We start from the raw sequence: 27,387 nt of genomic DNA, 5'->3' as shown, positions 1-27,387 counted from the left end.
AACTGGCAGCCTTCCAAAGAGAACAGGCAGCCCAAGAGGCAGCACACAAAAGAAAACTAGAAGAAGAAGAGGTGGCCTACCGAAGGAAACAAGCAGAAGAAGAGTTGGCCCACCGCAGAGAAATGGAAAAGCACCAAAAAGAAATGGAAAAGCACCAAAAAGAAATGGAAAAGCACCAAAAAGAAATGGAAAAAACAACAAAAAGAGAATGAAGAGAAGGAAAAACAGAGAAAACATGAACTGGAGTTGGCAAAAGCTGGGCTGCATGTGCCAGCCAACCCTAACAACCCGGCGCCCATTATTGCTCCACAGCACAGGAAATTTCCCACCTACAAGGCAGGTGATGACACCGAGGCCTTCTTGGAAAATTTTGAAAGAGCCTGTCTTGGGTACAGCATTCCCGAAGACCAGTACATGGTAGAATTGAGGTCACAGCTCAGTGGACCTTTAGCAGAGGTGGCAGCTGAAATGCCTAAGCAGCAAATGAATGACTATAAACTTTTTCAAACCAAGGCCAGATACAGAATGGGGATAACCCCAGATCATGCCCGTCGGCGTTTCAGAACCCAAAAGTGGAAACCAGAGGTGTCATTTCCCAAACACGCCTACTACATTGCAAAAAACTATGAGGCCTGGATAACAGGAAACAACATTCAAACCTTGGAGGAACTGCGCCTCCTCATACAAATGGAGCAGTTCTTGGATGGTGTTCCTGAAGACATCACACGGTACATACAAGATGGAAATCCCAAAGATATCGCTGAGGCGGGGGAAATTGGAGCCAAATGGATGGAACTGGCAGAAAGCAAGAAAGCTACTGTCAAGGGGAACGATTACCCCACGGGGCACACAGACCATAAACCCTACAACCGAGGACAGCCAAAGACCCCACATACCACCCAAGTAAAGCCACAGATACCCTACCCTTCAACCTCACCAGTCTCCAGTAACTCACCTCGGCCCAGTGACCCATCAGATGGAAGATGCTTTAAGTGTAATGAACTGGGACATATCAAGGCCAACTGTCCCAAGAACACCATGCGAGTGCAATTCATTACACCACCATCACACCAAAGATCCCCAGGCCCGGATGCCTCTCAAATACCCTTGGAGCGAAGGGAAAATTTGAGAGTGGGCAGAAAGAAGGTTACTGCGTGGAGAGACATGGGGGCACAAGTGTCAGCTATCCACCAATCCTTCGTTGACCCCAAATTCATCAACCCAAAGGCCAAAGTTACAATTTACCCCTTCATGTCACAAGCTGTAGACTTGCCTACAGCTCAACTGCCTGTCCAGTACAAAGGCTGGTCAGGAATGTGGACTTTTGCAGTCTATGACAATTATCCTATCCCCATGCTACTGGGGGAAGACTTGGCCAACCAGGTGAGGCGGGCCAAGAGAGTGGGAATGGTTGCACGTAGCCAAACCAGGCAAGCTTCCAGACCCATTCCTGTTCCTGAGCCGTCCACAGAGGCCCCGTCTGTGTTACCAGAGACCCAAGCAGAGGTAGTGGACCCGGATTCCATGCCTACCACTGAAGCAGCCACAGTATCTCCAGTCCCAGGCCCGGAACTGGAACAGCAACCAGCACCAGCAAGTGCAACCACATCTTCAAACTCAACGCCAGAGGGCGCCAGCGAGCCAGAACTGGCAGAAGCCAAAGACAGCCATACCCAAAAGGCTCATCCGGAGCCTGAAATACCCTCAGGTGCACCAGCGGAGAGCGGTTCACCAGCAACGGAAACAACCCCATCACCTACATCGCTTCCAGAGGGACCAAGCCCAAGTCCACAGTCTGAGGAAGAACTGGTGACCCCAGCCTCAAGGGAACAGTTCCAGACTGAGCAGGAAGCAGATGACAGCCTTCAGAAAGCTTGGGCGGCGGCACGGAGCACCCCACCGCCTCTCAGCTCTTCTAATCGATCCCGGTTTGTTATAGACCAAGGACTTGTATACAAGGAAATTCTTTCTGGTGGACACCGGGAAGAATGGCAGCCGCAAAAACAGTTGGTGGTTCCAACTAAGTACCGGGGGAAGCTCTTAAGCTTAGCCCATGATCATCCCAGTGGCCATGCTGGGGTGAACAGAACCAAGGACCGGTTGGGGAAGTCCTTCCACTGGGAGGGGATGGGCAAGGACGTTGCCAAGTATGTCCGGTCTTGTGAGGTATGCCAAAGAGTCGGAAAGCCTCAAGACCAGGTCAAGGCCCCTCTCCAACCACTCCCCATAATTGAGGTCCCATTTCAGCGAGTAGCTGTGGATATTCTGGGCCCTTTCCCAAAAAAGACGCCCAGAGGAAAGCAGTACGTACTGACTTTAGTGGACTTTGCTACCCGATGGCCGGAAGCAGTAGCTCTAGGCAACACCCGGGCTAACACTGTGTGCCTGGCCTTAACAGACATCTTTGCCAGGGTAGGTTGGCCCTCCGACATCCTTACAGATTCAGGGTCTAATTTCCTGGCAGGGACCATGGAAAAACTGTGGGAAACTCATGGGGTGAATCACTTGGTTGCCACTCCGTACCACCATCAAACCAATGGCCTGGTGGAAAGGTTCAATGGAACTTTGGGGGCCATGATACGAAAATTCATCAACGAATTCTCCAATAATTGGGACCTAGTGTTGCAGCAGTTGCTGTTTGCCTACAGGGCTGTACCACATCCCAGTTTAGGGTTTTCACCATTTGAACTTGTGTATGGTCACGAGGTTAAGGGGCCATTACAGTTGGTGAAGCAGCAATGGGAGGGGTTTACGCCTTCTCCAGGAACTAACATTCTGGACTTTGTAAGCAACCTACAAAACACCCTCCGACACTCTTTAGCCCTTGCTAGAGAGAACCTAAAGGATGCTCAAGAAGAGCAAAAGGCCTGGTATGACAGACATGCCAGAGAACGTTCCTTCAAGGTAGGAGACCAGGTTATGGTCTTGAAGGCGCAACAGGCCCATAAGATGGAAGCATCATGGGAAGGGCCATTCACGGTCCAAGAGCGCCTGGGAGCTGTAAACTACCTCATAGCATTTCCCAATTCCTCACTAAAGCCTAAAGTGTACCATGTTAATTCTCTCAAGCCTTTCTATTCCAGAGACTTACAGGTTTGTCAGTTTACAATCCAGGGAGATGATGCTGAGTGGCCTGACGGTGTCTACTACGACGGGAAAAAAGACGGTGGCGTGGAAGAGGTGAACCTCTCAACCACCCTGGAACGTCTGCAGCGGCAACAAATCAAGGAGCTGTGCACTAGCTTCGCCCCATTGTTCTCAGCCACCCCAGGACGGACTGAACGGGCATACCACTCCATTGATACAGGTAATGCTCACTCAATCAGAACCCCACCCTACCGGGTGTCTCCTCATGCCCAAGCTGCTATAGAACGGGAGATCCAGAACATGCTACAGATGGGTATAATCCGCCCATCTACCAGTGCATGGGCATCTCCAGTGGTTCTGGTACCCAAACCAGATGGGGAAATACGCTTTTGCGTGGACTACCGCAAGCTAAATGCGGTAACTCGTCCGGACAACTATCCAATGCCACGCACCGATGAGCTATTGGAAAAGTTGGGACGTGCCCAGTTCATCTCTACAATAGACTTAACCAAGGGGTACTGGCAAGTACCGCTAGAGGAACCTGCCAAGGAGAGGTCAGCATTCGTCACCCATGCGGGGGTGTATGAATTCAATGTCCTTCCTTTCGGCCTTCGAAATGCACCCGCCACCTTCCAGAGGCTGGTAGATGGTCTACTAGCTGGACTGGGAGAATTTGCAGTTGCCTACCTCGATGATGTGGCCATTTTTTCAGACTCCTGGCCCGAACACCTACTACACCTGGAAAAGGTCTTTAAGCGCATCAGGCAGGCAGGACTAACTGTTAAGGCCAAAAAGTGTCAAATAGGCCAAAACAGAGTGACTTACCTGGGGCACCAGGTGGGTCGAGGAACCATAAACCCCCTACAGGCCAAGGTGGATGCTATCCAAAAGTGGCCTGTCCCACGGTCCAAGAAGCAGGTCCAATCCTTCTTAGGCTTGGCCGGATACTACAGGCGATTTGTACCACACTACAGCCAAATCGCTGCCCCACTGACCGACCTGACCAAAAAGACCCAGCCAAATGCAGTTAAGTGGACTGATGAGTGTCAAAAGGCCTTTACCCAACTTAAGGCAACGCTCATGTCTGACCCTGTGCTCAGGGCCCCGGATTTTGACAAGCCATTCCTAGTAACCACAGATGCATCTGAGCGTGGTATAGGAGCAGTGCTCATGCAGGAAGCAACAGATCACAACTTCCATCCTGTCGTGTTTCTCAGCAAGAAACTGTCTGAGAGGGAAAGTCACTGGTCAGTCAGTGAAAAGGAATGCTATGCCATTGTGTACGCCCTGGAAAAGCTACGCCCATATGTTTGGGGGCGGCGGTTCCAACTACAAACTGACCATGCTGCACTAAAGTGGCTTCATACTGCCAAGGGGAACAACAAGAAACTTCTTCGTTGGAGTTTAGCTCTCCAAGATTTTGATTTTGAAATTCAACACATCACAGGAGCTTCTAACAAAGTTGCTGATGCACTCTCCCGAGAGAGTTTCCCAGAATTCAGTAGTTAAAAAGTGTTCTTAAAATGTAGAAGTCTGTTAGTTATATACTTAGTGGTATATGTAAAGGTGCATGTGTTGTATTAATCTGTTTATTTTCAAGTTCTTAAGGTTATGATACATGCTGCTCTGAGTGGCATGGTAAGGGGGCCAGGGCTGGGTGGGTTGGATAAGGATCAGAGGATACCGGGGGGCAGTCAGGGAGCAGGGGGAGGTTGGATGGGGTAGAGGTTCTGCAGGGGAGATCGGGACAGGGAACAAGGAACAGGGGGGGTTGGATAGGTGTGGGGTCCCAGGGGGCCTGTCCAGGGGGCGGGGGTGTGGATAGGGGTCAGGAACAGGGAACGGGAGTTGGATAGGCGTGGGGTGATGAGGGGCCTGTCCAGGGGGTGGGGGTTAGGATAGGGGTCAGGGGACAGGGAACAAGGGGGGTTGGATAGGCATGGGGCCCTGGGGGGTCTGCATACGGGTTGTGGGGGTGGGGGGGTGGATAGGGGTTGTGACGGGGAACGAGAGGGGTTGGATAGACGTGGGGTCCTGGTGTACAGTTAGGGGTGGTTAGGGGACAAGAGGCAGGGGGAGTTGGATGGATTGGAGGTTCTGACGGGGGCAGTCCAGGGGCAGGAAGTGGGAGAGGGCTGTTTGGGGAGGTACAGCCTTCCCTACCTGTCCCTTTATACAGTTTTGCAACCCCAATGTGGCCCTTGGGCCAAAACGTTTGCCTGTCCCTGGTGTAAGGGGATGGAATGGCATACTTTCCTTCTCAGTAACATAATGAATGGGGTTGCTGAGTCTACTCTGCTTTTTGGGGAACCAACGTTGACTGTTGAACTATGTAGTTTACTATTATTCCTGTGACTGGGATGGACGTCTGTTCTCTCATGCTCAGCTCCCACCTTCCACATGCACTCTGTATATATTCTTCCATCCCCTTTGTTCTTTATTATGACTTCTTTTCTACACAGTATTTTTCGCTCTTCTTTTATAACTTAAGAAAACCCATAGGTTTTAGATCCTCAGTCCTTCTCGGAGGTTGTTCCTACATTGCCAAAGTTCAAAGAGGAACAAAAGGTAATTTCATACATTTTGAGTATTTTGATAGTTTATGTGAATTGAAAGTGATGAAAAATGACAGTGGTAGTTGTCCTTGGCTATTTTTTCAGCATTTGACTCTCATCCAACTAATGCCATTATAAACCTGAAGCCAATAATTCCTTAGAATTCACTAGCTTTGCCAATAAGTGGTTCATGTAAACTTGTTTTTAAAAACATATTTTTATGTTCACAGAGCTTCATGCACAACACTTTAAAGGGCTCTAGAGTCTTAAATCCAATATTAAAGAAATATTTCCTAAGTATAGTGCAGTTGTGGCAGATACAATGGTATTTTATAGCTGGTGGAAAGCCATTAGCATTCTTACCATAATGCATTCTTCCAGATTACAGCAAAATACGCCATAATTGAAGTACCAAAATTCAAGGTCTCTGAATTAAATGTGTAACCATAGTGCTGCTACTATGTATAATGTTATAGATTTCTTTTAGAGAAAATGGGTTCCTTTCACCTAGATGTTTAAAGAACATTGTGGAATATAATTCTTTAAATTTAATCTCACAAACAGAATGAGTTGTATGCAGTATTACAGTGAATCTAATATACTATCATCGTTGACAAAGTTAAACTAAAAAATAAGCTCTTGTGGGAAGATATTGAAAATTCAGTATGTTAAAATTCCTAGTTTAGTGCACTCTGAGGTTTAACAGTTCTTGATAAACCTTATTTTTCTTTTCCTAAAAAGCTCTTTGTTTTGGAGTTACCCTGAAAAGCATTTATTGCAAGGATGCAATCTTACTTTCCATCTTAGTCAAGAAGAAAAATAATAAAAAGCAATCAAAAAGCTTTGCACTTGGCTCTGCACTATTTCACGGAGATCTGATCCATGAAGTAATATATAGTCTGAACTCATTTGTAACTTTCAAAACTGCTGGAAATGCTCTTAGAAGTTTGCTAGTTACTTCAGTGAATAGAGAATTGTTTTCCTTCAAAAACCTAATTCCAAATTCATCAGGTATATGAGATGAAGTGGTTACATGTTTTAAAAATTAGTTTTACAGAGGTTGGTTTTTAAAGAAAAACAAATTTGCCATTATTCATTTTTTCTCTTAACTTTGACAGCAGAAAGAGTTGTTGCTTTTTGGAGGAAACAGCCAAAAAAGTGAATCTTACATTTCATTAGCTTCTTGCATTTCATTTTAGATAGGGTTAAATGACCAAGACATGTAACATTTAGACATACTTTGCTTCAGAAGGCAAGAAAAACAGAATAACTTGTGATTGTGGGTTTTGTTTTTGTTTTTTTGCTTTCTAATGTTTTGTTTTTCAAAGAATGCTTTTTTGATTTTTAAATCTGATTTAACACTAGACGTTTATATTGCTAAATGAAAGCAGAGGTAGTCCTAATAAAGGCACATTACCATAGAAGGGCATTTTGGCGATGAAAATAGGAGTTGAAGTTGATAGGTGATCTTCCTGTAGTGACACTTTTTGTTACATGTCTTGCTAGTGTGGTAGAGTCAGATGATCGGGTGCTTTTGTATGTGAGTGTTTTCCCTTTTCTTTGTTTGTCTTGGTTGTTTAATGTAGTAAAATGCTCTGTTTTACAAAATCAGTGATTATTGTCAATTGGTAGTCGCTTGCATTTTTTAATGTGATCATATCTGTGTTTAATCCAGCATAAAGTTTATGATATAGTTTAAAAATTCTTTTTCATAATAGACTTCAGTGGAACTGGGAACCAGAATTCAGTAGCACTTATGAAAGTGCCTTGGAAAGAGAACACACGCACTTAGGTGGGGGAAAAACATAACTTCGGTTTTGAGCATCACATTTCAGTTTTGAACCTCTTTTTATGTGCAAGAAAAGTGTAAAGGTTTTATTTAATAACTTCTATGTCCGCCGTAACCTGCAGAATGTTTCTGGCCTGAAGCATGATATTGTTTAATCCCAACATTCTTTGATGCAGACAGTCCAGGAAAGGTGCTCTCTTGTTACCATTTGGACACATGCTGTGCTGTATTATACTTTTCTGCTACTTCCATTTAATGAATATTTGGAAAGGCATGACCATTACACACCAGGGGTTTTGGCACTTACAAAACAAAAACCAGCATTCTTGTATTTTTGAAATAGTTGGTAGCAAAATAAGAGTCTAAACTCACCGGTATATCTTAACACCATGTTTCAGTTTTCTTAAGGTAAGTGTTATTCAAGCCTAAAAATGCATTGTGCATTTCTAAAATATTTTGACTAAACAACTGAGATTTTGTTTCGTTACAACATTAAAATAATGTTTTATCCCCAAAATGACACAGTAAGCATTATTTCAGATCTGTTAGTATGACATATTTGCCACAAGCTAAGTGGTAGTTTTAAATAGGATTCTTTATTTTAAATAAGTCATCTCATTACATACTGACATTTTGTGTAAATTAAAACTGAAAAATGAGGTATTACTTAGTATTATATGGTTGACTTGAACTCCTGCTTTCCCTCAGGTAAGACCAGGAGAACTGTCTTACATACACTCTATTTTAAATTCTACTTACCATTATTTTCATTTCATTTAACCTCCACATTAGTCCTTGTTTTGAACCCCAATGAATGCTGCTTTCTGTCTAGGACTATTTTATGGGATTTGGGTAAGCATGTTTTCAAATAGTAGCTTTTGGTGTTGAAAGGTTATGTTGAAGAAAATAACATGTTGTAGTCAATTCATTCCGCAGAAAAGGAGTGAAGTGATGTATATTGGATTTTATAAAAGGAATGTTCTCTAGCAATTCCAGTTATACTAGAACTGTATGAAATGATAGCGAATACCACGTTCTTCAGAATGGGACTCACTTAATGCTTATATTTTGTGATGGTGATGGGAAATATTTTAGGAAATTATTTATATCCTAGGCATTTTGTCTTTAACATATCAGAATCTCTGTAAAATATTTGGCTATTTTTCACAATAGTTAGTTTACTTTCATATATGTATTTTCTGAATATATCATGTCAGATATGATACATTTAACCTGATTCGTTCAAAGTGGGGTGGATATACTAATTTTGCGTAGCTTATTTATTTATGAAAGTGCAAATTAAAGGCCCAATCTGGCAAACCCTTCCTCAAAATTAAAGGGATTATATCCATGAGTACAAGCTTGCTTTGAGTTTGTATTAAACTACAATTGTATTCAGTTTAAAATTGTGTGCAATGTTTGGAGAGTTTAGGTCTTGTTCAATAGATACAGCAATGGGAAGTCAGGATATAAGACCTTGCAGGAGTTCTTTGAGTCAACCATAAATCAAGTGGTAACTCCAATTACCAATAAAGTAAAATCGTAAAAAAAGGGCAAGTTTGGCCATTACCTTGTTATGTATACCTTAAGAACAGGGTGAGAACGTCAACTGATCACATTCTAGAAGAAAGAGATTTACTGCAGTGTGGTACAGCTCTAATGCTTAAATATTTCAATCATCTGATTCATCTTGCGCACTCTAAGTTCAATTTCAAAATGTGTGTTGAAGAATGGCACATGAAATGGAGCACCTTTTGAGGAAGTGGTAACCCAGCTAATAAACTCACATTGCTCTGGGGATGTATTCCTGTTTCATTAACTGTTATAAAATGTTTCTTTAGGTTTAACCTCAACAGTAATATATATGTGTTCATATATGTTGTTACTAACTGTACAAATTCACTTATGAGGATGGACCATTTCAAAACTAATGTATTTGAAATTAAGACCTTGTCCATTAAATATGTTTTAAAAAGTCAGCAAGTTTGCTGTAAAAACTGATTGTCATTTGATAAATTTCAAAACATTTTAGAGACAGGGAGGCTTAAATTGTATAGAATTCAACTCTGGCATTCAGTAATATTTTGTGTAGGAGTATGACCTAGTAAATTTTATTAAGTTCTTTGCCTTATATTTGACATAAATCATTAGTTGCACTGTATTGTTGAGGATCACATACTCATTCAGATTGGTAATGCACACACATATGTGATTTTGTTCAAAATAAAACTCTAGGTCGGAGCGGGCAAACTTTTTGGCTTGATGGCTGCATGGGGTTTCATAAATTGTATGGAGGGCTGGTTAGGGGAGGAGGTGGTGGCCCAGCCCCCACCTCCTATCTGCCCCCCCCTCCCCTCAGGGCTCCAGCCCCATCCACACACCCCTGCTCCCTGTCCCCTGACTGCCCCCTGGGACTCCTGCCCCCATTCAACCCCAACCACCACCCCGAACTCCCCTGCCCTCTCTCCAACCCCCCCTGCTCCCTGCCCCCTTACTGTGCTGACTGGAGCACTGGTGGCTGGCGGCGCTACAGCCATGCCACCCGGCTGGAGCCAGGCCACGCTGCCGCCACCACAGCACAGAGGACTGGGTCAGGCCAGGGTCTGCAGCTGCACTGCCCCAAGAGCTCACAGTCCTGCCGCCCAGAGCATGGCGCGGGCTGTGGAGCGAGTGAGCTGAGGCTGCAAGGGAGGGGCCGGAGGCGAGCCTCCCAGGCCAGGAGCTTGGGGGCCAGGCATCATGGTCCTATGGGCTGGATGTGTCCTGCGGGCCATAGTTTGCCCACCCCTGCTCTAGGTGTAGGACCCTTCCATTCCCTAGAATATAGTATGTGTAAAACCGGGTAACTAATCTACTTAAAAGTATCAGTAAGAATGTCTCTTAAAAGCCTACTAATTTTCTAATCGCTGTAGTATTTTTTTTTCTTTTCCTTGAGTTACTAGCATGGGACCTGATCTTGAGATACTGAGTACCCTCAGCTCCCATTACTTTCAAATCACTGTGCACCTTGTAAGGTCAGGCCATAGGTTAAAATCCTTCTTAAGTGGCAAAAATAAATATAGAGTTTCATGAAAAACCAATTTTGTGCATAGCAGAGAAGCACACAGTTTCGTATAGACTGCAGTCTCTGTTCAAGAAGGGCTGAGATTAGAATAGTCTCATGTTGCTAGAAAGGATCAAGGTGTATTGGCCTCACAAGCATGGATGTACCTATACAGGTCCTTTGTACTAAGTTTGACTTAAACCAATTGTAATAGTCCCTTAGCTTAAATAATACTAAATCTAAATTGTTCTGTATTTTTAAAACGGAAATGGACAGTTAAACCTGTAATACCAACTTAGCATAAGAAAATGAATGTGACTGGGGAAAAAAATTATTCGTTGCTCTGTGTAATGTTCTTTTTCTGCCGTGTAAATTGACAGAATAAATTAGTGTACATTATAAGTGCTTAAACTTACTTCAAGACGAAAGGCAACTTTTTCTTCTGTATAAAAATTATTACAGGCAATTTGCAAATCAAAATATTATGTCCGGAAAGGCTATAGGGCAAGTTGCTCTTGTAAAGCAATTCAAAGGTCTCCATTCCATTCTTCACAGTGAAAAAATATTTGATGGAAGAGCCATGCATGGTAGACTTCAAAGCACTAAACACATACATTGCCTCCATAGTGAAACTAGAAGAATATCCTATACATTAGCCAGTGTAAAAGAAGGATTTTTCAGACCTCCATGAATAAAGAATATTTTCATATTCCAGTTCAATACACTGGAAATTTAAGATTAATCAGAACACTATTCTTTAGTTTGTCCATATTTCCTGTAAATTCATTAAGGACCCGTCCTGCAAAATTTGAGCATTTGTTCAAAATAATATATATGCAGAGGGAAACAATTGGATTACAACTGAGAGCAGAAGGTAGGGGAGTCCGATATGCTACTGCATTGCATAAATTATTAAAGGTGGGAAATGTTATCCCATGTACAAGCAGCACTTGCTGAAAGCAAGTCTTCTAGTACATACTGGAGTAAACGATTATTCCTGGAGTGCTGCCCCTTAAATATATACTTGGTGAAATTGCTTTTTGATTTTTATTTTTTGAAAGTACAATTTACAGCAGAGTAGATAGTTCGTGTCTAAATGATTGGCTTTCTGGATGAAATATTTGAGGTGATTGTTCAGTTTCATGACACATGGGATTATGCTGCTTGATTAAAGTTGACAGGACCATTTTCTTTGATACTGGTTTCTTCAGATGTTGAATTTTGGTTTTTATTAATGCATTTCTGCTGCTGAAGAATTGTCTCCTAATCTCTCTGTGTGGTCACTGTTCATTTACCATGACTCCAAGTTGCTTTGGGGTTTGGATATTTACTAGGTCCATCTTCCTGCTAGAGATGCCAGAAGTGGCCTACTTAAACACTGCCAATACTAGATAATGAATAGAATTTCTACAGAACATACATGTGAGTCAAGTATTCCCACTTCTGTTTTTTTTTAAGTTACAAATTCACAGATATTCTTCTGACATTGCTACAGACCAAAGATAAACTGAGAGATTCAAGCTAATAAAAATATATATTGAAGTTAGCTTTGCTTGCAGCAGTAAATTAAGATGTAAACTTGCTGTGGTAAACTTTTAAAAATTCTCCAGTATATGATATATGATGTAAGCTTTGTGATTTTCAAGACATTTTCCATGTTTGTGACTAGTTTTATGATTTGTGAAATTATTATACAAATTAATTTGACATCAGTGTGCATCGCTAAACCATTCAATTTGTTTCCAGTGCTCAAATGCCAGCACTTCTATAACACGGCAGTGAACTGAAAGAATATTCTGGATATTGACATGCAGATGAGTAAATCAAGATTCAAATGTTCATCAAACTGAACCACAGTCTCCAGTTGATTGTTGGATTCAAGTGCTTCAGACAGGGCAATCCAAAGGGGAAAAATACAGATGATATTTTAAACTATGAATGTTTGCAGTAATAAGTAGTTTTCTCACTGTCATAAACAGATAGTTACGGGTTAATGTCTCTTTTACCTGTAAAGGGTTAACAAACAGGGAACCAAACACATGACCAGGGGACCAATCAGGAGACAAGATACTTTCAAATCTTGGTGGAGGGAAGCCTTTGTTTGTGTTTTTTGGGTTTTGCTTTGTTCTCTCTGGTCTCTGAGAGTGACCACATGTACCTACAGGCTCTCTAATCTTCTATTCCAATTTTGTAAGTATAAAGGTAGAAAGGCAATATAGTCTTTTTATTTGTTTCCTTTATTTGCAAATGTGTATTTGGCTGGAAGTATTTTAAATTGTATTTCTATTGGAGGAGGCTATTTCTCCAATTTCTTAAGCTGACAGACCCTGTAACTTTTTACCATCTAAATTGCAGAGATAGACCTTTTACTTTTTTTCTTTCTTTTTATTAAAAGTTTTGCTTTTAAGACCTGTCTGATTTTTTTCCTCTTGTTGAGGCTCAAGGGAATTGAGTCTGTACTTAACAGGGAAGGAGAAGGGAGGGGAAGGGTGGAATCCCTTTGTTTTAGATTTACGGAGCGTGAATCTCTCTCTCTCTCCTCCCCCCCACCCCTCCAGGAGACCTAATTTCTCTGTGTTGTGATTCAAGGGGTTTGAATCACAGTAATCTTCCAGGGTAACCCAGGGAGGGGAAGGCTGACAAAGGCAACGGTGAGGAAAGGGGTTTACTTTCCTTGTGTTAAGATCCAGGGAGTCTGGGTCTTGAGGGTCCCCAGGGAAGGTTTTGGGGGGACCAGAGTGTATCAGGCACTCGAATTCCTGATTGGTAGCAGGTAATTAAGCTTAGGGGAATTCATGCTAGTACCCCAACTTCTGGACTCTAAGGTTCAGATTAGGGAAAGATACTATGACACTCACTAGTTTTAATGCTATGATATTTTTATAAGCAAGAAAGTAAGCAGAAGTTCCCCACATCCAAACCATGTGTATAAAAAATACTCATACAAATACAAGACCTGAAAGTTTTTTATCTACATGTTTTCTCTTGGAAGCCTCTGGACAATTGAACTGGTAAGATTATAACTTCACAGGTAACAAATGAGAAAATTGAGCAAACAAGTTGGGAAAGGGAATTTTAATCACTGTTAAATTTTCTTGTCTATATTTTATTATTCACTTTTTTAGGATAGATGTAAATCTTTTACATTAGAAACCATTACAGCAAGAAATGCTCCTTTTTTAGTGTACTGCACAGTGCTGGGCATACAATTGGCTCTAAACAAATAATCCACTCCTGGAAAAAGGTTGCGAGAAAGGATCTCTTTGTGGAAGCTTCAACACTCTGCGTGTTAAACTAAATGATAAGCGGGCTCTTCGGTTCTCTTGTGGTCTTAATCTTCCAGCAAAAACTGGGAGAGTAAGACTTGATTGTCCGGATATTTGTAAAATAAAAAAAATGCTGGAAATATATTAACCCAATGCCTCCATCGCCACATGTACGCAACACTTTCAGGCTTCTTTATACAGCAGAAAGGGCAAGGGAAAATATAGGTTTGTCAAGCTACCTTTTAACTGAGAGCTGCTTGATTTAGAACATTTATTTAAATTAAACTTAGCCATCTTTGAATTTCATTGTCATTTTGTAGCACGGTGTTTGTAGCGGTACCAAAAATGTAATATGTTTATTATAAAGCAAAATCTATGAAATGTGTATAATAATCTATTTCTGATTTGCAAACATTGCTCCCCATATATTTTATAAAATTACAGCAAATTCAGATTGGATGGCTGTTCCTATGTGTGCAGCAACTTAATCTGAACTTTCAGACAAGTTGACAAGTGTAGGTCTGGCATGTAAGCCCTTTGTCTTAATATATGTCACTCTTAGTGCTATATATGAATGTCTTAAAATAACACCAATTTTTACCAATAAATAGTTGTGTGTATAAACTGATCGTGTATCATACAGGTGGCTTATACATCAAATCATTTAACAGGTGACTCAGCCTCATGTTATCTGACAAGATTCATTTCTTCTTTTAACTAAAACTGAATTATAGGCTTTTGGTTTTGTTCTTAAAGTGGGTTCTGGTTTTTTAAATACAGGTTGAACCTCTCTAGTCTGGCACCCTCAGGACCTGACTGGTGCCGAACCAGAGAATTTGCCGAACCATGGGAGGTCAATGAAGAGTGCCAGTGGGTTTCCATAGGTGTGGGAAGTAGAGGTCCAGGGGGTGCTGCAGCACCCTCAGGCTTTGCGCCCTGCATGGTCCCCCTGTGCGGGAGCCCTATTGCCGCCTGCGGTTCTGGCTGCCAACCCCCTGCCTGGGGACCCTAATGCCACCCCAAGTCCCAGCCGCTGGTCCCTCACCTGAGGTCCTAGCCACTGGCCCCAGGTCCTCCCACTTCCTCATGGAGCTTGAACGTCGCAAATCAGCAGTTCATGGCGCTCTGAAAGTGCTGGGAGGGAGGAGGAGGAGTTGGTAAGCGCAGGGCTGCTGGCACACGAGAGGTGCCAGGGGAGGGTGCAGAGGTGGGATCTTGGAGCCGGTGGATGCTCCACACCCACTAATTTTTCCCTGTGGGTGCTCTAGCCCCAGAGCACCCACAGAGTCGGCGCCTATGCTGGACTACGCATGTTGCCAGACCAGGGAGTGCCGGATTAGAGAGGTTCAACCTGAACCTGTAATACCCCTACATCAGCAAGTATTCTTCTTTTAGTTGCCTGAATTAAACTGGAAATTTCCTGTGTGCTTTGACTTCCATCTTTTAATGCTTATTGAAAATGTTTCTACTGAACAAAGTATAACAGCATGACACATACTAGTGTTAGGATTGAGGAAAAGATCTACAGCTACTCTACTGATAATTCCTACCAATAGGGGTACTGCTTCATGTTCTCATGTATTGTTAAATTGAACATAAGAACGGCGATACTGGGCCAGACCAAAGGTCTGTCAAGCCCAGTATCCTGTCCTCTGACAGTGGCCAATGGCAGGTGCCCCAGAGGGAATGAACAGACAGGTTATCATCAAGTGATCCATGCCCTGTGAGAGTAGCTGCTTTGTGTGTGATTGTTAAAATCACTCTTTTTAAGGCCCACTTTGGTGGAGCATGTGCCTAAATTTAGGCCAAGTTATGTTGTCTACTAAAGTTATGTTTCGACAGTGAATTTTTGCAAATCCTTATACCAATAATAAAAAATCTGTTACTGTGTAGATTGTTGCCAAACACTATTGTGAGCTGCTGGATTTTTTTCCCCCTGAAGGCTATGAATAGTGCATGCCTGTACTTGTAATGACTAAATTTAAATGAGCACATCTATTGTTTTTTTTCAAATTAATATGATTGAAATATTATCCTCTTTATGTCTTGCAGACATCCTCAGGTCATATAAATTATCATTGGAATAAATTGAGGAGTAAATATACTTAGTGCATATGATTTTCTTTTCAGAGAACTACCTGTTTAATGCAGAAGTCAAATTTTTAGACAAAACATTTTTATACTTAAGAATAAAGTGAATTATATTCAGACTGTAGCTAAATTGCTCCATCTGGCCATACATTAGATGTTAAATCTACACGACATTCACAGATGTTATCATTAATACAGAATTAAGTCTTAACTCTGGATTCCACAGCATAAGAGGAAAATGTAAAAAGTTGTCAGTGTGTGTTTGTGTAAAGGGGGAAGGCAGCATTCACAGTTCTCTTAAAGGTTGTATTAAGATCCCTTTTTCTTGATAGAACAAAAGGTAGCGTTTACATGTTCAGGCTAAAAAGGTGCAGCCTTCTGGGTGGTAAAATATTTCAGGTTAAACAATTCTTTTACTATTCTTCTAGTTTCCTCATTGGTAAAAAGCATTGATACTTCATTTGAAATCTGACCACATGATCTTTGAGCTCTGTGTAAATGTGGACTTCAAGGTGTGTAAAATTATAATTCATATTAGAGAAGTATGTTGATGCAATTAATCTTTTGCCTAGCTGACTCTCCTCCACTACCTCTTACTCCCAAAAGCAGCACGAGTAATATAATATAATCAATTAAGACTTTAGAATACGTTTTGATTGACGAGCTTTACTTAAGGTGAAAGCTCAGGAGCCTAACAAGACCTCTAGTTACTGTTGCCAGAATCTTTATTTGCTTGGTAATCTATTTGAAAGCAAATTTAATTTGGTTTTGTTTATTTTCAGAATTGGTAAAGGATTTCAAGGAGTCATGAAAAGATGGGGATTTAAAGGCCAGCCGGCCAGCCATGGCCAAACTAAAACACACAGAAGACCTGGGGCAATATCCAACACTGTAAGTAGTTGAACTTCATTTATCTCATTTTAGATACTCTTCACCACCATTCTTTGGAGCAACACTTAGTTGCTTATATCTTGGTGCATGAGGGTTAATATCGTTTTATAATTTTTTTTTAATGTCGCTAATAGATGTTACTAAACATAATGTATTGTAACAAAGTAGGGAGAAATAAAATCCACTCTTAAATCTGTGCTTAGAGGGATCTGAAATCCCTTTATAATTTCATTTATGTAACCATTGTCACAAGCCAAACATTTTGACATTAGATTGGAAGGGTTTTGGCATTTTGCTTTATCTTCCAAAGATCCAGCTGGTATTTTGATGACTGACTTGAAGAGTTTATAGTGGAATTTCATCTAGCTTCTTGACCTTAACTAGCTTGTATAGTTCTTATTTAACAAATCTTTCAAACTATAGCATACAATGCCAAAATAAAGAGTGTGCTATTGATTTTTTTACATGCTTCTTTGAAGTCCATTCCTTAGATAAGTGGTCTCGACGTTACAGTTAGAAGCTTCTAAGTAAAATTACTGTAAAATTTACATTTATCTAGTATAGTAACTTTGGAACGGTGACGTTGGCACACTATCGGGACCAAACTAGGTGTTATATGAAACAGTGTCTTATATGAATGCTGGGGAACCAGAGCTGGGACCAACAAAGCCACTGTATTGAGACCTGTTTACGACATTGTCTTTTTTTTTTTATTTCCTGGAATGATTTAAAAAAAAATGTCCAGAAGAATGGATGAAATGATTAATGACATTTGAGAGTACTTCAGGAACAAAATGACACTATGCTGCACAAGACAGGCCGCATAAGACTATAAGAACAACTAGTACTGATCTCCATTCCAACTGCAAATTGGGCTGCTAAGCTCTACTTCTGGCATTTGTTTTCATATAATGCTGAAAAATTTGATTTTTCTGGCCATATAACACTTTGTTTAGGAGCTGGTACTAATCATTAAAAAACCTGAAGTAACTCTTGTATGGGTATTTTGAATTTCATCTGGGTTTGTGCCATTTGTAATTTCATGAAACAAACAGAACTAGAATAGGAAATTAAATAGTAAAGAGAAAAGATAAGAAGATCAGGGCAAAGTAATGTCCATGATGTTGGATCATATTTGCCTGTCCATATGGATCATTTTTACTGTGGGCTTCATTTCAGTGTAGAGTACAGGAACATCCCCAGCTGATTCTCTGGGCTCATGTCTTTGACACAAGCTAAAGAAAAAGGGAAACACTACAAATGCACATGGGAGGGGAAGGAAGGAGCAGAGAATCCTGATGATGGTATGGAAGCGGAGACAACCCTCATCTTTTGTCACCTAACTGACTTCTGGTTCCTGCTAAGAACTGTACTCCGACATCACTATTGGCATAGGCTATGTAAGGAAGGTGAAAATTACTGTCTTTTTCTGTGCACAGTATACACTGTGCCAAGATGCCCAAATGAACTTTCAAATAAAAAAGGGGGTCCAGCTGGTATGGTTTGTGGTGGCATCATTTTGAAAACATATCTTCCTATTAAAATAAAAAGAAACTAAGGGTGAGAGTCTCTGCTGCACATCTAGAAGACGTAGAACAGAACTCGGACCAGGGCAAAGTGGGCTAAGGGGACTTTCAGCCATTTTTTGCACCCTCCTGATCCTAGGCTGCTGTTGGCTCTTGGGATGGGCCACAAGGTAATTTAGAGTGCCCTGAAAAGCAGTCTAAGTTACAGCAACCTCCCCAAGCTGTGCTGTGCTATAGGTGGCAGTGCTGCATGCAGCAGCCCTCCTCTGGCAGACTGCCTACTCCAGGATGTATCAAGGCGGCCTTGGAAGACAGCTTTATGTCTGCCTCCACAGTGCTTGTGGCAGGGGAATCCTCTTTTTAGAGCGCTTTTAGAGCTCTTTTACTCCCTTTTGACAATTTTACCTAATGTAAGGGGGTAGGAGCAGGAGTGAGGATGTCACCTCAGATCTGTAAACCTCTTTGTCAAGGCTGGAACACCTTGTATTGTTTCTGTATATCTTGACAACGTATTGTATGTTGCCTAGGAAGTCTCAGCTCGTCATGATACAGTGAATCTACACTGTTTCCGATAACACACAAACTTTGCACACCAGTAGGAAGCACTTAGAAATGCTAATCAGTAATGGAGATCTTCTCTTGGTGTCAATTTGTCCAATATGTGAAACAGACTGTGTTAGCAAATGTAGCTTTCTGTGTTTGAATTTGTAATTTCCCTTCCTTACCCCCATGAACTTTGCTAAGAAGCTTTATATACCCCTTTCAGTTTGCAGTGGTACTTTTTGTAACTATGTAATTTTGGGCCCTGTTTTGATACAGAATGCTGGCAAAGTTTTCCGTGGAACAAAAATGCCTGGGAAAATGGGTAATGTCTACAGGACTGCTTTTGGATTAAAGGTGAGTTCTAAATATAGTAGTCTCGTGTGGAGAGAGTTCACTCTATTTCAGTCAGATAATGAGGCTTGACAGCAGCCGTAACGCAATGTTATGCTGACAGGTACTGGTGACTGCTTGGAGCACAAACCTCTTTCAGATTGGGTATGAACGCATCCTTAAATTGCCATAACTGTCAGGATGAGTTAATCAGAATCCCCCCATCTAAGGCTATGGTTGCACTCTTTGTCTGTATGACTTATGTCACTCGGGTGTAAAAAAAACCACCCTGAGCGACATAAGTTAAACCAACAAAAGCACCAGTGTGGAGAGTACTATGTTGGCGGGAGAGCTTCTCCCACCAACATAGCTACCTTTGATCATTGGGAGTGATTTAATTATGTCAACAGGAGATCTTTCTCCCTTCGGCATAGAGCAGCTACAGATCTTAAAGCGGCACAGCTGCATTGGTATAGATGTGCCTCTGTAAGCTGTCTACTGTAGACATGGGCTAAGACGAAAAAGAATATGTGAACCCATCCAGAAGTTTTGCAGTGTAAATTTTTTTTTTGCGGGGAAGGGAGAGGTAAAGGGAGTCAGAACACCCTGAATGGAGAGGCAGAGCAGCTGAAAACACAGCGTCTAACCCTGGAAGAAATGTGGGGAGAGGTGCTGTTGGTGCTGTGAACAAAAGAAGCTGTTTCCTGCTATTTGATTCTTTCTGCATTCAGTGACACAGGATTTTGTACATTCTAAATAAAACTTCATCAAAGAAATACCTCACTATCACGACTTCCTACTCTCACCTGGAACATCCCTGGTGCCGTAATCTTTGACTAGCTGCTTGGGTTGAAAAGGGGAAACACCCCACAATACAATATCACATTTCAGTCAGAACCCAAACTAGGTCAGCATAACTCCACCATGAAAGAGAGAGCCAAAAAGGCCATATATGTGTCCATCCTCATCTTGTAACTTAAAAAGAAGGCACCTGCTCTGCTCCCAAATGTACACGCATCTTAAGGGCTTGGGTTTTTGGAGGTGGGATGGGAGTTGTAGGTGAGGCTTTAGCACATATGGTATATGCCTCACTGTCTTTCTGCGGGGTGGGCAGGAAAAGTACTTTTTGGAAGTCTACCAGCTGATTTCTTAGAGCCTGTGCCAGCTCTAGTTCAGATCCAGGCCAGGTCAGCACTGCAATAAATTGTTGCAATCTGATGGCTGCCCTGTATCAAATGAGGTTATCGTCTCAGTCCAGTTTGTTCACAGCACTAAATGGGAATGAAGACACGCTTACCCATACAGGAGACCTCTTTAGATAGTATAAGAAGCGTTTTAGTGCTGTGATGGGAGGAAGCTTGTGCTGCTGCTATCTGTGCTATGCATGATTGGTGGATAAGTAGAGAACTTATGTTTTCAGGGTGTTCAATTCAGCACTTTAACAAGTACTTAAAAAAATTAGCAGGTGTTTGCAATAACATTTCCATGATACTTGCTTGTCCTGCTAATTTGTCCCACAAGGTTTTGCTATAGCTCTCACTATAATTGGAAGAGATTGAAGTAAAATTGTGATTTCTGGAAGAAGATCTAATCTTCAAGGGCTGATTGAAAGCTCATTGAAGTCAACGGACAGGCTCCTATTGCCTTATGGTTCAAGCCTCAAATGCATTTGAGAGGTGCCATCTCAAAGTTGAGTTTGATTAAAATGTTGGGGCAAATTTAGGGCACCTCTTCTCCCCAGAGTCCCAGCTGCTGCTAACCCATTTGTGATTCATTTTGCCATTGAACGTGGGCATACACAGTATATTATAAAATATATTCGCATAAGCATCCCAATTGCGCAGCTATATTTTACTTCACAATCGCTTAAATTTACCACCTTTTGTCTTATGAGCAACTGTTAACTGGCTATAAATAGTAAATTGAATAAATCCTGAAACCATAATAAAATTCTTAGGTTTCAATTTTTTTTTAAATCCTGCAGGTGTGGAGGATCAACACAAAGCACAACATTATTTATGTAAATGGTTCTGTCCCAGGTCACAAAAATTGTTTGGTAAAGGTACGTTTGTTTCTCAAGTTCTTTCATTTATCAAGTTACTATTCAGAATCTTGACATTATTTTCTGTGATCTACATTTTCTCCTGTTTGAAAGTTGATTTGTAGTGGAAAATACAGTGGTTATTTGTGCTCTTTATTTGTTTAGGATCTGAGCTTGCACCTTTGAATTTAATGGGAGCAAGATTAGGACTGGGATGGGGAATAAACAGTAGGGATATTGATGAGGCCCTTATTCAGATTAGTTTTTGCTTTGTAATGGAAATGCCTATCAATGTTTCGCCTACAGTACATTAACACACCATGAATATGATTCTGTAATAAGTAGCTTAGGTCTAGTGCATTTTGGCTTATCACTATTAAACTGAGCCACTGGATTGGTTAGTGAGCTTTTCAAAGTACCTGTTCTGAGAGCTGTACTGATCATGAATGAACAGAAGTGCAGTTAGCATCAGATTAAGAGCAATCTGTCTCTTGACCATACATGGCAGGAACTGGAATGCTACCTTTTTGTCTTTCTCCAAAGCTGCTTTCTGAAGAACAGTAAAGGTGAAACTGGGCAGCTAGTGTTTCGTGGGATGTTTTTCTTCAGTTAACATGCACAGAATATTGCCATTTTCTGTAGCATTTAAGGTATTGATCTCAAACTCCCATGAGATCTTCTCGGGATTCATAGGTTCCAAGGCTAGACGGGACAATTGTGATCATCTAGTCTGACTTCCCATAATAGTTTGAACATGTGTATTTCAGTTATGCATACAAAATTCTGTAAGCCATAATAGTGAAATAAAAGACAAGGCATGGGCAAGTCAGAAACTAACGGACTTTAAGGACTCTCAAAATTAGACTTCTCTTACTGCCTTTCTTTCTGACATTGCCTGAGCATATTGTAAATATTGTATATTGTAAATAGGTAAAAAGGAAGTTAAGTCAGTTCCTCTGAGTTGGAGTAGGTAACAAGGTAATGAGAGTCTTTGGGTATGTCTATATAGGGGAAAAAAACCCATGGCCTGGGTCAGCTGACTCAGGATCATGGGGCTCAAGCCGCAGGGCTAAAAAATCAGTGTGTAGACATTCTGGTTTTTGCTGGAGCCTGAGCTCTGAGACCCTCCATCCTGAGAGGGTCCTAGAGCTTAGGCTTCAGCCCAAGGCCAAATGTCTATACAGTGATTGATTTATTTATTTATTTATTTATTTATTTTCAACCCCAGAGCCTGAGCTGTCTGAACCCAAATCAGCTCACCCAGGCCAGCTGCAGGTGTTTTATTCCTGTGTAGACATATCTTTTAAGATCAGTGACCATAGAGACAGCAATAACAATTGGACAGATTGCCAGGTGTTAGTTGCGCATTATATACTTACAGTGTGTCAGGACAGAGGAAATTAAATAATCTGCCTCTTGAAAATCTCTGAGTTAATAATTCAGAAAGTTTGAATATTGTGATTAAGAAGTTAATGTTTCTGATATACGTTCTATTATGAGCATTGAGTTTGTGATAAGTACTTCACTGTTTTGTGGAACAGCATTACAGACTATTTTGCTTGCTTTAATAAAACAAAAAAACACCTCACTTTAGAAGGGAAATGTTTCATTTTCTGTGAGGGGAAAAAATATCTTCTCATCACTTTTTTCCTCCTTTGCGAATGCATCAATTTGTCTTTTTTTTTCTGACTTTGGTCACAAAATCATTTCAGAGTTGAGGCAACTTTGAACCCTGCTTTGGGTATGACCTCATTTCCCAGTTTAGGAAATAGAATACGCAAATCAGTCTTCATTTTTGTTAGTGATGGAGGAAAGGGGGATTAAACAGATGTCCAGAAAGATGTGTTAGGCAGAGAAATTAGACTTCTTTGCAAAAGTAATGGGCATGACATGAGTATTTGGGACTGTAACTGTGGGTGATTTATTCATTAATTTAAACAGATGGGGAAAACCTGTCTTTTCTCCAGCTGCATTCAGCTGTTCTTGTCAATCCTGAGACACACAACTGAGGTTGATGTAGTTATGGTTAGTGGGTTTGAGGTTTAATGAAATAAGAGTGGGAGAAGTGGTGATTTAGGCCTGTGGTGCAAATAATTCTTCATTTTAAAACTATATATAACCCTTTTTCCTCTCTGCGCGGTGCTTCCTCTGCAGCATGGGACACAGGTCACTTGCAGGTTTAAACTAGAGTAAATGGTGGATTCTCTAGAACTTGAAGTCTTTAAATCATGATTTGAGGACTTCAGTAACTCAGGCAGAGAATATGAGTCTATTACAGGAGGGGATGGGTGAGGTTCTTTGGCCTGTGATGTGTAGGAGGTCAGATTAAATGATCACAATGGTCCCTTCTGGTCTTAAAGTCTATGTGTGTAAGTGTAATATTGTTGCAGGCCATTATTTTTAAGTCTTAATTTGTCTGACCTTGTATGTAACTGGCAGATGAATATCATGCCATGTCTTTATGCTCCTATTTAATACCACTACATGAGAACTATAAATTGTCTCTTTTGAACTAAAATATATTTTTGCAAAAGATCTTGCATTTAGGTCACATCTTCATGAACGAGACATATATTTAAAATTGGTAGATACATAGATGCCCCCATCACCACAGAATCTGAGCACCTTGTGAGCTCTTGCTCACATTTTTTATTTAAACTAAATGACATTTAAGATTAGACTTGTAATGTACTTAGCACTGCATTTTCTTCTACATTGCTATTAAAAGGGGCCTTGAACCATAAAGAATTGTAAGTGAAAGAGTAATAAATGGTGTTAATCTGACTGAGGTCTAGTTTAGCACGATATTGGGTTGCAAAATAGTTTACAGATCTATTGCTATTAAACAATGGTACAGCTTTTTGAAATGGAATCATGCTACCTGGGTTAATGTTCTAGTTAATTCTACATGAAAAACTGTGGAGTTTTTTGTAGGATCTATTGTACTGGATTATCTATCTCCCTACTCCCCAAAGCGGGGGAGCAGGGAGAGAATGCACGTACTGTACAAAGGCTTTTTTTTGTTTTGTTTTTTTTTTTAAGATATTCATTTGGATAAACTTAGATTCAGCTTTCTCACTGGAGTGAGACCATTAAGTCCTTTCAACACTGAAAGAAGCTATAAAAATACTTTGACCTTTTCCCCCAGGAATCTGTAAACTTTTTCAATTTTCTGTCATTAAAATATTGAGATTAACAATGAAATATGTGAGAAGGGGACATGTACTAAATTGCTCAGTACCGGGGCTGGGCAAATAACTACTTTTTTTTTTTTTTTGCTATCAGTTTTGAGAAATGGAGGGGGAATCTGTTTAGGTGAAACTAAATTTAAAAAGCCTGTCTTGGTGATTTATTTTTTTAAAGGGCTAGAATCACAAAATGCGGGGGAGGTGGTATTACCAGTCTTATAACAGTTAGCCAAGTTAGGGTACGGACCTCACGTGGGAGACCTGGGTTTAAATCCCCATTTCAAAGCAGGGGTTTGAACTCAGGTCTCCTAACTACCATACTATGGGGTATTCTGAGATGTCTGTGTCTCTCTCTCTCTCTCTCTCCTGGTGAAGCAGTTCAACTTTGTATGAAATAGCTGAGTAGTCATTAGGCCAGAGAGACCTAGAAGAAATGACTCTTCAGCCTTGTGGTTAGGGTTCAAATCCCTGCTCCTTGAGCAGGGATTGAAACCCAGATCTCCCATAGCCTGGGTGAGTGCTTTAATGGTTGTGCTAAAAATTATAAAATGGGTAGGTAGTGCCATCACCACCTCTTCCTGCCATTTTGTGAATCTGTTCTAGCCCCCCTCCCTACCCCCCACCTCCCCAAAAAAATTCTGGCCGAAACTATTGCGTGATTTAGTGTCAAATTTGCAAAGAGTTTCAGGTTGACCGAACTGCATGTTAGGTGAATATAAATTGTTTTTTTCAAATAATTTTGCCCATCTCTACTCAGTACCTCACAACAGGTAGCTCCCAAGAAGGATTCAGCCCTTATTTGAGTCAAGTAGGTGCTTCTAACTTTCTGAATTATAACACTTTTGATTAGTTATCATAGCAAAGAATGAGAATTACAGGCCTGCAAATTTTAATTGTCAGAAAGGCTTGTTACAATCTCAGGCCACGTCCAGACTAGGAATTAAAATCGATTTTAGATACGCAACTTCAGCTACGTGAATAACGTAGCTGAAGTCGAATTTCTAAAATCGAGGTACTCACCAGTCTGGACGGCGCGGCATCGATGTCCGCGGCTCTCCGCGTCGATTCCGGAACTCCGTTCGGATTGATGGAGTTCCGGAATCGATGTAAGCGCGCTCGGGGATCGATACACCGCGTCCAGACTAGACGCGATATATCGATCCCCGAGCAATCGATTTTAACCCGCCGATGCCGCGGGTTAGTCTGAACGAGGGCTCAGATACTGCAGAGCAAGGCTATTCTCACTAGGAGAGCTCACACAACCATACATCTGTCAGACTAAAGACAGATTTCCTGTAAATTGTAGTGTTTGGCCTTGCTGCTTTTTTTGACCCCCTCTACAGTAGTAAGCCTCTAGAGCTTAGTTACTAAATGAGGTCTGTGGGTGAGATTTTCAAAAGTACCCATTTGATTTAGGAGCACATGTCGCCTTGACTTTCTAAGAGGGTGAGTTCATAAATCACTCCAGGCACTTCTGAAAATTTCACCTGATATTCCACTCTTGAGCTTGGTGCAGATCTCCTACTCTATAGTTCTTAAATTGAGAGAGATTAAATAGCTTTAATGTTTTTCCTTAGAGGAGCGTTAGTGGTATTTGGGCTACAGACTGATTGTCTTTTTTTTCTCTTGGCATTTTACTACAGACTCTGCTGTAGTATATTAATTGGCTTTCAATTTTTAAAAAACTTACAAGACCCTGTTTTCACATAGTGATTAACTATGCCACAGTATATTAGCAGACTATTAGCATTAGCAGACTATTTCTGAGGCAGTTGAAGGCTCATAGGCTGTCAAGATACTGGAGGTGTGCACCAAATGCACAACATAGCAGTGGATTACTGCTATGTTAGAATGGGTTAAATAGTATAGTTGTTTGATATTGAAAACTATTTTAAAATTCATAATTTTAAGAAACACAGTCCTGTCACCCCAAAAGGCTGTTTTCTTCTTTTCCTTAGTCCAGTACTTGCTAAGAGAGATTCTACTAGAAGAAAATAGTCTAGATGGTCACTGGCCTTGAAAGGTAATGTATGAGCCTGGCGGTTGAAGGGGGAATTATATTTTGCAAGCTCTTCTGAAAAGATGCCTTCAAAAAAATTGATACATGGCTGAAAATGATTGTATTGAAATAATTCTGAAGGCAATTGACACAGTATGGTCATCCGAAAGAATGCTTATGATAATTGTTACTCTTCAAGCCATGGAGTGTTGGACTCCAACGTGCAGATCAGATCTGGCGTGCTTGATGGATTAATCTGGGCCTGTGACAGATTCAGATTATCCAGCAAGAGTTCAATCAAGAACATTCAGCTTTTTGTAAATAAAAAAAAAGGCAAATTATTATATTTTGTGGAAAAAAACATGTATTAGACAGTCATCAACATCCCTTGGATAGTTATTTTGATAGTATAACCCTTATTGCTGTGCACACAATTCCAGAGAACTTTTATTAGATCAAAATAGTACATATTGAGGCCATTCACACAGCCTATATAAACTAACAAGGTTTCAGCTCTGGTTTCATAGAGGAAACTGCTTTCGCCTGGGGTGCCATTGTCTTGTCTTGTTTTAATAACAACAGGGTATCTTCAATAAATATCTGGTGGCAGTAAAAATGGAGTAAGGTTGGTTCTTCCTTAATCCTTGTTTTATGAGGTCACTGAGGCTCAGAATATTGTATTCTATTTTCTGCCAGCCTACAGCTTTCATAGACTTTAAGGTCAGATTTCACTTGAAGTAGATCCTACAGATTCATTGTCTGAGCAGCGGTTTTAAGTTGCTTAAAGAAAAATCACCTACCATATGAAGGTGCATTTTAAAAAAAATAACCAAGCTTGTTTGTCCTTTTGCAATATTAACTTTTGAATCACATTTTATTTACATCAGATTAAGTCTTATTAAAACCCAGCACAGTTAGACTTGCAAACAAAGGGCTACAGCAGGGAACAATTCACTATTCTCTTTGAAAAAAGGGGATTGTAAGCGCAACATGCTGCTTTTCAAGATTGGGTCTTTTCCCTTGTCTCTTTCTTTCTTT

General features: G+C 40.9%; 1 protein-coding gene across 1 annotated transcript in view; it reads left to right on the top strand.

The window, feature by feature from the left end:
• The window catches only part of MRPL3 (mitochondrial ribosomal protein L3), a 67,834-nt gene that overhangs the window by 26,421 nt on the left and 14,026 nt on the right, over positions 1-27,387 (top strand). Inside the window, exons 7-9 of the mRNA XM_050938501.1 lie at positions 16,614-16,722; positions 19,068-19,145; positions 21,106-21,183. Coding sequence (XP_050794458.1) covers positions 16,614-16,722; positions 19,068-19,145; positions 21,106-21,183 — 265 coding nt within the window. The remainder of the gene's footprint in view (positions 1-16,613; positions 16,723-19,067; positions 19,146-21,105; positions 21,184-27,387) is intronic.

Source organism: Gopherus flavomarginatus, chromosome 2, assembly GCF_025201925.1.
Source record: "Gopherus flavomarginatus isolate rGopFla2 chromosome 2, rGopFla2.mat.asm, whole genome shotgun sequence".
NCBI lineage: Eukaryota > Metazoa > Chordata > Testudines > Testudinidae > Gopherus > Gopherus flavomarginatus.
This window is presented reverse-complemented; position numbering and strand designations above follow the sequence as displayed.